At 43.3% G+C, this 14420-nt stretch overlaps 1 protein-coding gene across 2 annotated transcripts in view; it reads right to left on the bottom strand.

The window, feature by feature from the left end:
- Positions 1 to 14420, bottom strand: part of patl1 (PAT1 homolog 1, processing body mRNA decay factor) — a 51847-nt gene that overhangs the window by 16322 nt on the left and 21105 nt on the right. For both annotated transcript variants that reach the window (XM_061274072.1, XM_061274073.1), the window contains 7 exons: positions 11054 to 11140; positions 8394 to 8614; positions 8150 to 8294; positions 7165 to 7282; positions 4629 to 4726; positions 2538 to 2597; positions 2316 to 2461 (listed from right to left, as the gene is read on the bottom strand). In XM_061274072.1, coding sequence (XP_061130056.1) covers positions 2316 to 2461; positions 2538 to 2597; positions 4629 to 4726; positions 7165 to 7282; positions 8150 to 8294; positions 8394 to 8614; positions 11054 to 11140 — 875 coding nt within the window. The remainder of the gene's footprint in view (positions 1 to 2315; positions 2462 to 2537; positions 2598 to 4628; positions 4727 to 7164; positions 7283 to 8149; positions 8295 to 8393; positions 8615 to 11053; positions 11141 to 14420) is intronic.

Raw genomic sequence — 14420 nt, 5'->3', positions numbered from 1 at the left:
TGAAATAGCCTCGCGCGTATAGCAGCTATCGTTATAGCATTAGCCATCTGCAATTTCCTATGAGCCTCAGCTCGCAATCTCCCATGAGCCTCAGCAAAGTGTAAACAATCGCGTTTCTCAAACGATCTCCTAAAAAATGATCAGAACTGACTAAAGTTCGATCTAACGCATTGGTACTACTTACCTATGTTTTCCTTCCATATCGATCCGTAGATTTACTCGAAACATTAACAGAGCAGCCTATTTTGACATGAAATAGCCTCGCGCGTATAGCAGCTATCGTTATAGCATTAGCCATCTGCAATTTCCTATGAGCCTCAGCTCGCAATCTCCCATGAGCCTCAGCAAAGTATAAACAATCGCGTTTCTCAAACGATCTCCTATAAAATGATCAGAACTGACTAAAGTTCGATCTAACGCATTGGTACTACTTACCTATGTTTCCCTTCCATATTGATTTACTCGAAACATTAACGGAGCAGCCTATTTTGAAATGAAATAGCCTCGCGGGTACAACAGCTATTCGGTGACGCCCCCTGACTACAGTTACCATAATGTTGGGAAGCGATGCGACCTTGTAATTTACTAGTCGTACTAAAACGTACTAAAATATTTTGGCAGAGCACTGTGTACAACCGGTATGGATCAACAAATTCATCACTTGATCCATATATAAGGCGCACCGGACTATAAGGCGCACTGTCAACTTTTGATAAAAATTTAGGTTTTTAGGTGCGCCTTATAGAGCGGAAAATACGGTAAGTCGCATTTTGGGGGAAATTTATTCGACAAAATCCAACACCAAGAACAGGCATGAACGGGTAACAACTGGCTAAATGATAGGTATGTTAACGTGACATAAACACAAACGAAGAGCTGAGAACGGGCCTGACGTAACATTCAGAGTTATTCAAATAACTATTACATAAATAACACGTTTATAAAACCATCTGTGTCACCCCAATTCATTAAATCCAATTCATTCATCGTCCTTTATGTCAACAATGGGTGCGCGCCGCTGACGGCGCTTGCACTTATATATATTCCACAGGCCCATATAACGATATATATAAATTATATATCAAATAACTATTATATAAGCAATAATATTATCAAACCTGTGTCACTCCAATTCTGTGTAACTCCAAATCATTAAATCCATCGATCAAATTCCTCGTCCTTTGTCAACATCGCCTGCGCCCTGACGTCAGCCTTGTCGTTATTCCACAAATCTAGTATATAACTATATTGTAGCGTTAACAAAGTACAAGGACCCAAGCACCGGTGTCGACTTTGAGGCGTGTGGCAGCGTGGACTTCCATCCCTGGAGGTGGCACTTCCAGCCAGGGAGGTGGAAGAGAGCACCATAGAATAGGACCGGGCGTGCGTAAAAGCCATGTCCGAGCCCCATCCACCGTCCCCGGACAGCCACCCGGCCGAGCACAGGCCCCCGACTTCCATCCACGGAGGTGAAAGAGAGCTCCGTAGAGTAGGACCGGGCGTGCGTAAAAGCCATGTCCGAGACCCATCCACCGTCCGTCCCTGGACAGCTAGTGACCTTCTGTGTCACTCCAAATCTTTAAATCCTTCAAACTCTTCGTTCTCCGTGTCACTTACAAACAAAGCCGCTAATGATGCCGGTAGTACGTGGGCCCCTTCGTCATCTTCATCATCTCGTGATCGTATCTTTGTCCTTTAAACAACCGACGCGCCGCGCTGCTGACGTCCCTTAAAATTCAAATTACAGTAATCTCTTGCTACATCGCGGTTCCACTTTTTAAATTTTTGAAAATTTAGGAAAAAATTCACATATAAGTCACTCCTCAGTATAAGTCGCCCCCACACCCAAACTATGAAATAAAACGCGACTTATAGTCCGAAAAATACGGTAGTTTTATGTTGAAAGATATTTTATGGAGCACCTTTTAAATGGCTTTAATCGTGGTCAGTAGGGTGAACAATGTACAAATTGCCAAGCTACATCAATAAATATTTGACAGGTTTTGCAAGGGATAATTATTTATATGAATCTGACCGCATTTGGTCCATCGATTTGTAATATCGACAAAGCAATTATAAGCTTTTGTTTTTCAAAATACTACTTGAAGTAACATTATCACTTTGATGCAGCTAAGTAGATTAGTTATGTAGTTCCAAAACAATTTTGCAAATCGAAAAAGGAAAACCTTTCTGGGATAAAGTTTATAAAGTGACCATCGTCTGTCTACCAGTGCCATATGACCATCTGCAATTTTGTGCTATTTAAGATCCCTAACTGTCACGAAAAGCCAGGGTCGACTGTATATTGTCCCTACCTGTCATCCCACTCTTTCTCTTGCAGAGAATTACAGAGCTGCATAGTATTGGTTTTGTGCTGCTCCAGTAAGGTCTCCCTGTCCTCCTCTGGTGCATGGACAAAACGTTTCTCAAAGTCTTGGACCTCAAGCAGCAAACTGTAGATCTGAAGACGGTGAGTGAAATTAAACTTTCAGCACATGGGTTGAATTTGTAGAAGGTTCATCAGATTGTCAATTTACCTTCTCCACAGTGTATAAAATCTGTCGTCTTTTATTCCAAACCTGCTTTTCTCTCTTTTCCTGGTGATGAAAGCATGCAAAATGTCAGAGAAAATACTCAAGAGGACATAAAATACAGTACGGTGTTTCTGAAGGTAGCAAACAATTTATATAGTTTTCTCAAAAGTAAAACACAAACTTCCGATGTACCAGTAACAGAACACAGCATCAATTTGAGTGCAAAATATGTGTGGCTTTTGGAGTATTTGATGACAGTCCTCAAATTCTCAATAAGGGGAGCTCAGTGGCCTAGTGCTAGAGTGTCCGCCCTGAGACTGGAAGGTTGTGGGTTCAAACCCCGGCCGGGTCATACCAAAGACTATAAAAATGGGACCCATTGCCTCCCTGCTTGGCACTCAGCATTAAGGGTTGGAATTGGGGGGTTAGATCACCAAATGATTCCCGAGCGCGGCACCGCTACTGCTCCCCTCTCCCCCAGGGGATGGATTAAAATCACACGGGGATGGGTGAAATGCAGAAGGCAAATTTCACCACACCTAAATGTGTGTGTGACGATCATTGGGTCTTTAACTTTGGCATCTCTCCAGCCAGCAAGTTAGTCTGTGAGATTTTGAGCACGAGTGTGCATTTAACCTATATGACACTTGAAAAAAAAAATATCCACCCTGGGAAAACAAGCAAGGTTCTTTGTGTAGTTCTGACAATTCAAAACAATGTACCGTAATTTTCGGACTATAAGTCGCGTTTTTTTTCATAGTTTGGGTGGGGGGGCGACTTATAATAAGGAGCGACTCGTGTTTTTTTCCAAAACTTTTCCAAAAAAGAAAAAAAAGTGAAACCGCGATAAACGAACCGCGTTGTAGCAAGGGATTACTGTAATTTGAATTTCAAGTGACATCAGCAGCGCGACGCGGCGTGGGGCGGCGGTTGTTTACAAAAAGGACAAAGATTGATCGCGGGATGACGACGATGACGAAGGGTCCCACGTACTACCGGCATCATTAACGGCTTTGTTTCTAAGTGACACGGAGGACGAAGAGTTTGAAGGATTTAGAGTGACACAGAAGGTTTGAAAAACTATTATGGCTTTTACGCACGCCCGGTCCTACTCTACGGAGCTCTTTTTCACTTCCGTGGATAGAAGTCGGGGGCCGGCGCTCGGCCGGGTGGCTGTCCGGGGACAGTGGATGGGGCTCGGACAAAGCTTTTACGCACGCCCGGTCCTACTCTACGGAGCTCTCTTTCACCTCCGTGGATGGAAGTCGAGGCCGGCGCTCGGCCGGGTGGCTGTCCGGGGACGGTGGATGGGGCTCGGTCATGCCTTTGACGCATGCCCGGTCCTATTCTATGGATCTCTCTTCCACCTCCGTGGCTGGAAATCCACGCCGCCACATACCTGGAAGTTTGTTTTGTTAAATAAAGAGCCGTTTACCAAACCCACGTCTTTCCTTGTACTTTGTTAACGCTACAATATAGTTATATACTACATGGATCTGTGGAATAACGACGAGGGTGATGTCAGGGCGCACGCGCGGCGTTGTTGACAAAGGACGAGGAATTTGATCGATGGATTTAATGATTTAAAGTGCAAAGATGGTTTGATAATATTACTGCTTATATAATAGTTGTTTGATTTCTAATTTATATATCGTTATATGGGCCTGTGGAATATAAAGTGCAAGCGCCGTCAGCGGCGCGCACCCATTGTTGACAAAGGACGATCGATGGATTTAATGAATTGGAGTGACAGATGGTTTTATAAACGTGTTATTTATGTAATAGTTTTTTTTAAATAACTCGTAATGTTACGTCAGGCCCGTTCTCAGCTCTTCGTTTGTGTTTATGTCACGTTAGCATACCTATCGTTTAGCCTGATGTTGCTCGTCCATGTCTGTTCTCGGTGTTGGATTTTGGCAAATAAATTGCGCCCCAAAATGCGACTTATACTCCGGAGCGACTTATATACGTTTTTCTTCACTTTTTGGGCATTTTATGGCTGATGTGACTTGTACTCCGGAGAGACTTTTAGTCCAAAAATTACGGTAATCATTGATAAAAGAAAACTGCACAGACACGCTGTATGAAACGTACCTCGTCATCTGAGCGCGTGGTGACAACTGCATCAATCATTTTGCGTGGATTGTTGACACTAGAAACTGTCAGTTTACCCAAAGAGCCTGCAAATTGAACTGTGAGAAAAGAACACTGAATCAGGGATGAGAATAGCAAATGTGAAAAAACACTGAAAAGTAGCCGGGGGTCTGGGGGGCCGACCGGGCAGCCGTATGATTACGCAATCCTCAGAGGAGTCCGGTGTCCACCAGCGGGTTCGGGGATTGCCGCCACGACAGGCACCAACGACTTTACGGCCACAGCTCCGGTCGGCCGCCTCAACAATGGAGGCGCGGAACATGATCCACTCGGACTCAATGTCCCCCGCCTCCCCCGGGACGTGGGAAAAGCCCTGCCGGAGGTGGGAGTTGAAGCTCTTCCTGACAGGGGATTCTGCTAATCGTTCACAACAGACCCTCACAGAGCGTTTGGGTCTGCCAAGTTGGACCGGCATCTTCCCCCACCATCGGAGCCAACCCACCACTAGGTGGTGATCAGTTGACAGCTCCGCCCCTCTCTTTGCTCGAGTGTCCAAAACATGCGGCCGCAAATCCGATGACACGACTACAAAGTCGATCATCGAACTGCGGCCTAGGGTGTCCTGGTGCCACGTGCACACATGGACACCCTCATGTTTGAACATGGTGTTCATTATAGAAAATCCATGTCGAGCACAGAAGTCCAATAATAGAACACCGCTCGGGTTCAGATCGGAAGGGGCCGTTCCTCCCAATCACGCCCTTCCAGGTCTCACTGTCATTGCCCACGTGAGCATTGAAGTCACCCAGTACAACAATGGAGTCCCCAGAAGGAGCGCTCTCCAGTGCTTCCTCCAGGGACCCCAAGAAGGGTGGGTACTCAGAGCTGCTGTTTGGAGCATAGACACAAACAACAGTCAGGACCCGTCCCCCCACCCGAAGGCGGAGGGAGGCTACCCTCTCGTTCACGGGGGTGAACCCCAATGTGCAGGCGCCCAGCTGGGGGGCAATAAGTATACCCACACCTGCTTGACGCCTCTCACTGTGGGCAACTCCAGACTGGAAGAGAGTCCAGCCCCTCTCGAGAGGGCTAGTACCGGAACCCAAACTGTGTGTGGAGGCAAGTCCAACTATGTCTAGTTGGAACTTTTCTGCCTCGCACACCAGCTCAGGCTCCTTTCCAGCCAGAGAGGTGACATTCCATGTGCCAAGAGCCAGTTTTTGCAGCCGGGGATCAGACCGCCAAGGTCCCTGCCTTCGGCCGCCGCCCAGCTCACAATGCACCCGACCCCTTTGGCCCCTCCCACAGGTGGTGAGCCCATGGAAACGGGGACCCACGTTTCCTGTTTGGGCTGTGCCGGGCCGGGCCCCATGGGCGAAGGCCCGGCCACCAGACCCTCGCCTTCGAGCCCCACCTCCGGGCCTGGCTCCAGAGGGGGGCCCCGGTGACCCGCGTCCGGGCGAGAGTCCATATATGTTTTTCTTCATAAGGGGCTTTTTGAGCCGGGCTTTGTCTGGCGCCTCACCTCGGACCCTTTTGCCATGGGTGACCCTACGAGGGGCATGAAGCCCCAGACAACATGGCTCCTAGGATCATTGGGACACGGAAACACCTCCACCACGGTAAGGTGACGACTTCCGTGTAAGTTAACAAGTGGAAATGATGTGATGAAAGTAGTGTCAAAATGCTGCCGAAAATAAGGCGGATCTTGACGCATCACTGCTGCCAGTGAGTTAGGTTTACAGAGGCAAGCCAATTTCCGTACTCACAGCCTAACGAATTTTGCCTTGAGATGTGCCAAAAGATGCCGTCGCGGCGGGTGGGCAAATGCTCGCGAGTTGCCGAGGCTAACGTTGCCCGGCCAGCTGGCCGGCCGCTTCTAACCCCCCCACCCGTATATACACAAAAATAATTCTCAACGGGTTTACAAGATTCACGAAAATGATACTTTCGACGGAAAAAAAACACAGAAATCCGCAGATCCGCGGAAAATTCTCATCCCTGATTAATAGAGCCCATTATTATGTTTATAAGGAACTATAAGCTGGAGTGTACATAACAGACATGTTTTCCAACTTCTTTTTAATTGTGAACCAACCCCCGAACCTTTTTGTCATGTGTTGAGGAGTCTTCTAAAGTATAATCTAAATATTAATATTTACTTCTCATGTATTACCTTTATTTTAACCCAAATTTAACATCTAAAATAGAGGGTTGCCTTGAAAGTAACAAAATTTAAATTTTAAAGGAAAGATTACTAGTCGGAAAAAAAAAATCCTAATCGAATCAAAGGCAACTGTTGTGAATTGAAATCAAATCGAATCAGGAAAATTTAATCAATACCCAGCCCTTGTCTTATGCGAACAAACCACATTTGGCAAGAGTAATTAAATGAATTAAATTGGTAACTGGTTTGGCTTTTTTTTGTCTCCCCTAAGCTGCCAGAAAAAAGTCATCCTGATGCACTGGGGAAGTAGTGTGGAAGAGCACCTGCAGGACAGGAATCTGTTCAGGTTCTGCAAGTGTCTGAATTTACCTGGTCTGTAGGTGTGTTCAATCTTGGCAACTTGTGGAGTGATCAGCTTCGTAGTGTGCTCTTTTTTACTGCTGTCTCTCTCTTTTTCCTGACGCTTTTCCATCTTTTCATAGTAGTGCTGTATAACAATATAATGATGGATTATGACCATAGAATAATAACATAAATTACAGCACAATTTGATTGCCCAGGATTTGAATCAAATTAAAATGCATATATGAGTCTCTGTGCCTTTTCATGATGGAATCCCAGAGGTTGAACACAATCCAATCCAGCTTGACCTTTTTATTATTCTAGATTTTTTATATTCTTATTGTAGAAGCAAATAATTACAATTTTAGAGGAGCAACAATTGATGGATAATTATTTTTGATAATCGATGAGTAATTTGGATAGTTTTCGAATTCAAAATTGTCCAAATGCCCTGAACTGTCAGGTTCTCACATTATGCAATTTATGTAGTTCTCTATGAAAGCAGCCCAAAAATATTTGTGTTAAATCAAAAAAAAAAAAAAAGTTTTTACTTTGGAAAACCATTTTGTTACAAATTATACAAGTAACTGAATCGTAATTAATTCATGTCAATTTGAAATAATGACACAAAAACATTTAAATAATTAGATTCACCGATTAATCAACAACATTTTATTCAGTTGTCAAAATTGTTAGTTGCAGGCCTTTTGATATCATGCTTACCTCTCATGAGATATAAGGTTTTGCGTGACGCATATGTAGCACATTCTTTTGGGAAAGTTGTCGCAAAAAAGCCACAAAGGCACACTGAACTGAAGTACATCTCGCAATATGACGTTTCCTGTGACACCGCACAACAGCACTCCAATTGCTAATGTTTTGTGTGACTTTAGATGCATATGTTACAAGAAAATGTAAACAACTGTAAAACTTCAGAGGCTCCACTGCATGGACAAAGTGACAAGTCAAAGTTTCAACATGAAATACACAGCCATATAACATTCTAACAAACCTGATAATAGTAGTCATCCAGGAAAGGGTCAGTACTTTGAAGTTGCATCATTTGGATTTTAGTGACCCATTCCTTCTCTTTCTGAGTCATCAGGTTACTGTATGGGTCTCTGCTGCGCCAGTCCCCTCCTGTTCTGCTTAGCTCTCTTCAGGGTAAAAAAATGGTACAAATGAGATTGGTTTTATGAGAAGGCTCAGCTCTTGCATTGTTAAAAGTACATAATAAACGACGGATGATCACATACCCGCTCCTGTTTTGCATGCGCTGGGTAAGTATGCGCCGATGTTGAGGATGGAGATGAGTGGCGTTGTGCCTGATGGGTGGCATGTGGTTAGGATGACCATGAGGATGCGGCGGCCCCATTCGATGACCGTGTGTAGGGTGCGGGCCACTGAAAAATGGTCTGAAACCACCACCAGCTGGTAACAAAGGAGGGACTGGACCACCACGAGGAACTCCTGCCACCTAGAAAGAGAAGAATGTGTGATATAAATAATGTCATACATACAGGACAGCACATACAGTATCCAGTGTCCAAATCCAGTTGTGGAGGGTAGATATCCAGCATGTTTTAGATGCTTCCTGCCTCAAAAGCACCTGATTAAAATGATCAGGATTGTTATCAGGCTTCTGCAGAGCATTTACTCAGGTGGAAGAAGGAAACATCTAAAACATGTAGTATAGCGGCCGTCGGGAGCTGGATTTAGACACCCCTGCAATACATGCGCACAGTTGCAAGAAAAAAAACACGTTTGGAATTAATAGGGATTTTGAAATTGGTTATGTAATACAATCTGATCTTCATTTTCTTGTTACAACAAATTGGGTTTTCTTCTTCATAAGAAACAATCATACATTTCCATCAATGTTCCCTCTAATTCTTCATGCTTCGGAGCATTCGCACAAACTCCTTGAGCATCCCTCGGACCATAGTGAGCAATATCAGACATGCACATGTTGAGTAAACCAGTATCCCATATGTCCAAAACGTCAGATCCTAACAAGTTATATGATATAGCTGTTAAGAAAAATTCAAACCACCTTTATATCAAAATAGAACAAATAATTGAAGAGGTTTGTAGCTTTCATAAAAAATAAGGCCAAGTTTGTTCATTTCTAGTCACTTGACCATCTGAAACGTGCAGCCTCATTTTAGGGTCTCGTAAACTACGGCCACGTTTGGAATTTCTGAATAGAGTGCCTGAATCTGAGTGTCGCCTGCAGCGTCATGTCTGTAGTGAGTGTGACTGTATGTGTCAATGTATGTTTTAAACTATAGTAGAAAATCCGTTTGGACCCTTGGTCGCACGAGTGAAACCGTAAGGGAAGTGGGAATGTGTGGAGTGTCCTGTTCGTAAATTAAACTGGGTGGAAATGAAGGGATGAGTGTAGAAATGCCATGTGTGTGCGTGGTGACAGATTGTGAGAAAAGTGTGAAATTGCTCAGCGTGCGTTTTAAAAGGAACATAAGTTACCATGTTTTTACTGAACATTACAATGCAAGATGTAAAAAGTGTATGATGATCCACTGGATTTAGGTGAGCACCCTGGTAGCAATGACCTAAACCTAAGTTTTTTTTAAGTTGATACGTGCACAATGGTCCGAATGAATTCTGGAACATTTCTTTTTACAGAACAGTTTTAGTAAACAATATTCTCGGGATGTCTGTGTAAATTGCTCTCTTGGGGTCAAATTGGGTTGAGGTCAGGAGTCTGACTAGGGCATTCCATAATTTACTTCTACCCATTGGGTGAATGTAATTTCACATAAGTTACCATGTTTTTACTGAACATTACAATGCAAGATGTAAAAAGTGTATGATCCACTGGATTTAGGTGAGCACCCTGGTAGCAATGACCTAAACCTAAGGTTTTTTTAAGTTGATACGTGCACAATGGTCCGAATGAATTCTGGAACATTTCTTTTTACAGAACAGTTTTAGTAAACAATATTCTTGGGATGTCTGTGTAAATTGCTCTCTTGGGGTCAAATTGGGTTGAGGTCAGGAGTCTGACTAGGGCATTCCATAATTTACTTCTACCCATTGGGTGAATGTAATTTCACATCGTCCAACCTAGGCAGATGGTGTCGTAAAGGAAAAAGTATTGGTACAGTTGGGAATTTTCTGTTTCCAGTAACTGATAGAGCAAAGCAGTCCCAAATCGTGAAGCCCCCTCTACCATACCTCACAATTAGGAAAGGTTTTGATGGTGGTGTGCATTGTATATATTCCTGACTGAAAATGACACAGTGACAAGGGCTCAACGTGTAAATGTCACATGACCAAACCCAGGGCTGTACGAATAAGTAAGCCCTAATATCTCCACAAAGATGTGAAAGACGCATTGCCAGTTGTGAAGAAAACTCTAGATTTCGGCTGTTGCTGCTGAGGATTGACCAGGCAAAAGGTTTCAATATTCTTTTCCCACTTAATAAACAAAATGGCCAAATAAAAATGCAGCATTTTATCATTACTTTGATAGTGTTTGTCAAATCATTTCGTTATTCTGATTACCGTAATTTTCGGACTAAAAGTCGCTCCAGAGTACAAGTCGCATCAGCCATAAAATGCCCAAAAAACTGAAAAGAAATATATACAAGTTGCTGCGGAGTATAAGTCGCATTTTGGGGGGCAATTTATTCGACAAAATCCAACACCAAGAACAGACATGAACGAGCAACAACAGACAACAAACTATGAAAAGAAACGCGACTTATAGTCCGAAAATTACGGTATCTTAAATGTTTGAGTGGGAAACTGCAGAAAGCTAAGAATTTGAGAAGGGGAAATACTTATCCACAGCGCTCTATGTATGTGCAGTCTGTCTGTAAGTTTGAATGTCAGATAATTCAAAACTTGTCTGTAAACAGAATCTTATTTTTACTGTGGCTGTACCACTGACCTGAGAGTTGAGGAGCTGGGCCCGTTGAATCTGTGACAGCATCGGGCCGACTCCTGGAGGAAATGGTCCACGACACAGTGGCGAGTTCTTGTGGGGGAGAGGGCAAAAATTAATTAAAAATCAAATTTTTTTTTTAAAACAATCTTTATTTCACAAAACAAGAGCTCAACATATTAGCTAACACACAGCAAGCGCCCTGGATCATTCTTCTCGTCGCGGAGGCTAACGTTGCCCGGCCGCTTCCCTAACCTTAACCCCCCCCCCCTTAGTTTGACCATATGATCATTTTTATGCATATTTTCCAACTCCATGCTGTATAAGCTTGAATGCTTACTCAATACAAGCACATCAAGTGATGTGTATTTGTGTTATGAGGGGTGGTGGAGGATGGTGGGGCCTCAGCAGATCAACACCCAATATAACAGCGCATAATTAATAGGCAGCTTGTGTTCCTCAGGCAAAATGGGGCAAAAAAGAGATTTAAGTGACTCTGAAAAGTCAAAAATTGTAAAAAGTCTTTCAAAGGAATGCAGCACTCTTGAAATTGCTAAGATATTGGGGCGTGACGTCAGAACAGGGGTGGGCAAACTACGGCCCGCGGGGCACATCCGGCCCACGGGTCCGTTTAATCCGGCCCGCCAACCCTGAATAAATTGTATTATTAAACTTTTTTTTGGGTCATTTTGCCTGCAATGACTGCGTTTCCCCAGTAGATGGGGAAGCGCTCGCCTGCGCATTTACTACCGGAAGCCGTGTCAGAAAGCTCGGTGCACACTCACAAGTGCATGTACGTACTCAGTAGCACGGACATGGCGCACCCGCGCTCTACTTGTATCAGTCCCGAATTTAGAGTGTGGGCTGTGACGACAGCATTCTTGTAATTCGCCCGCTGAGCTTTCAGATACAGTTTTACGCTAAAGCCACCCACAAACCTTCCCCTGGAATCCTTCTATTAAGATGAGTCGCCCAAGGAAAAGCAAGGTGGACACAGTGCCGAGTGTTTAAAAAAGAGTGGCCAATTTGGCTCGACGTACGCGACGTGATGTTCAGCCACATGAACATCAACCCGTCACAGATCGAGGTAAACGGACCAACACCTCGGATCTCTCCTAAGAATTGCCACAACAAGTTTTACTCCAGACTATGACGCACTAGCAAAAAAGGGAGACCAACAACACTGTTCCCACTGAAAATGAAGGGGAGGCTCTCAAGTTTGTTGTAAAAAAAATGCATTTTGAACATGAATTGTACACATAGCAGGGATTGAAACTAGCGACCACTCATTTTCAAACAATGCAGGATGCTCAAGGACATTGATGCACCACCTGTTAGCGACTAATCTTAACCTGTAAAGTTCTTAAGGCTTACTTTAAGGAAGTGTTTCCCGTTTCTTCACCTCTGTTACCAGGTGTTTGTGAGTTAAAACTCTGTGATTTTCCGATACCCCTCACCGCGTTGCCGTTTTGATTAGTTTATTTGGATGTTTTTTCAAGATGATATATTTGGTCAGAATGTTTGCCGTTTGATGTGATCTCACAAGATAAACATCTTTCATTAATCTGACCTGCAGGCACTGGAAAGTCAAAGTTAAAGTCTGCTTTATTGTCAATCCCTTCATATGTCAAGACACACATAGAAACCGAAATTCCGTTTCCTCTATCCCACGGTGACGAGACATAGTACACGATAGACATACAAGTAGATGACACAAAATAAAAACAAGAAGGCACAAACAATAAATAATAAATAAATAATATGAGTGATGAATAAATAATAAACAAATAACACAATAAATAAGAGGAGCAAAACTGAGCCAGTGTGCATACAGCAGACAGTAAGCATAGCGCAAAGTACAGGACGCTACGCTGAAAGGGGGAGAGAGTTCAGGATCCTAACAGCCTGGAATATGAAGCTGTTGGTGAGTCTGGTGGTGAAGTGATGGAGACTGTTATTCATAATAACAGTGTCGTATTTTATGAGAATCACTGATAGCAGTTTTTTAGTGAATGTTTTTTTTTTTAATGCTGTTAATAAATGCATTTGTTTTCAAAAAACTTGTTTGGAATATCCATGCTTTACTAACTACTAAAGGCCAAAATCTTTTATGCAATGACCTTTACAGGTCGCTTATATTACTTCACACAAACACTACGTCCATCTGCTCCTGGTTCGGCCCTCCGGTCCAAATTTAGAACCCAGTTCGGCCCGCGAGTCAAAAAGTTTGCCTGCGTCAGAACCATCAAACATTTCATTGCAAATAGTCAATTTTCCTAAAAAGCCAGAATCTCACTTTTACTCTCTTAAAGATTCAAGTTTAAGGTTTATTAACATTTTGGTTGACTGAGAGCACTGTAGTTGTGCAAAAACAAAATTAATCCTCAAAAATACAGTTTGCCTAATAATTCTCCACACTGTATATTTTTTCCAAGGCATTAAAACTATGAATGAACACGTGGCGTTATGTAGTTCACAAAAAAAGGTGAAATAACTGAAAACATGCTTTATATTCTAGTTTTGTAAAAAATAGCCACCCTTTGGTCTGGTTACTGCCCCGCACACTCTTGGCATTTGATCGATGGACTTCAAAAGGTAGTCACTTGAAATGTTTTTTCAACAGTCTTGAAGAAGTTCCCAATGGTGCTGAGCACTTGTTGGGCCCTTTGCTTTCACTCTGTGGTCCAGCTCACCCCAAACCATCTGATTAGGGTTCAAGTCCGGTGAATGTTGGAGGCCAGGTCATCTGTCGCAGAAATCTCTTCTACTTGTTGCCTCTCTCATGGTCAAGTAGGGGCTACTTGACCACGAAGGCCAGATTCAAGCAGTCTCCTTTTAATAGTTGTTCTAGAGATGGGTCTGCCACTAGGACTGTGCATGGCATTCATCTGGTCTATGATCTGAGGTGCTGTTAACTTTCAATTTCTAAGGCTGGTGACTCGGGTGAAGCCAAGGTGACTCTTGGTCTTCCTTCACTAGGTTGGTTCTCATCTGTTTCAGTTTCATTGTCACGCTTGATAGTTTTTGTGACTCTACATGGGGACACATTTAAAGTTTTTGCAGTTCTACGACTGGTCTTCATTTCTTTAAGTAATGACGGCAACTTATATTTGTTTAGTTAGCGGATTGTTTTTGCCATAATTTGAATTTGAATAGTTGTCCAATAGGACTGTCGATCGGCTGTGTATTAACCTGACTTCTGCACAAAAAACTGATGTGCACAACCCAATTGATGAAGCAAGAAATTCCATTAATTAACCCTGATCAGGCACACTGTGAGGCAAAAACTTCAGGTGACAACCTCTTAAAGCTCGTTGAGAGAATGGCAAAAGTGTGCAAAGAAGCAACAGGGAGCTATTTTGAAGAAACTAAA

Source organism: Syngnathus typhle, linkage group LG3, assembly GCF_033458585.1.
Source record: "Syngnathus typhle isolate RoL2023-S1 ecotype Sweden linkage group LG3, RoL_Styp_1.0, whole genome shotgun sequence".
Lineage (NCBI taxonomy): Eukaryota > Metazoa > Chordata > Actinopteri > Syngnathiformes > Syngnathidae > Syngnathus > Syngnathus typhle.
The sequence above is the reverse complement of the archived record's forward strand: the minus strand, read 5'-3'. Positions and strand labels throughout refer to the sequence as shown.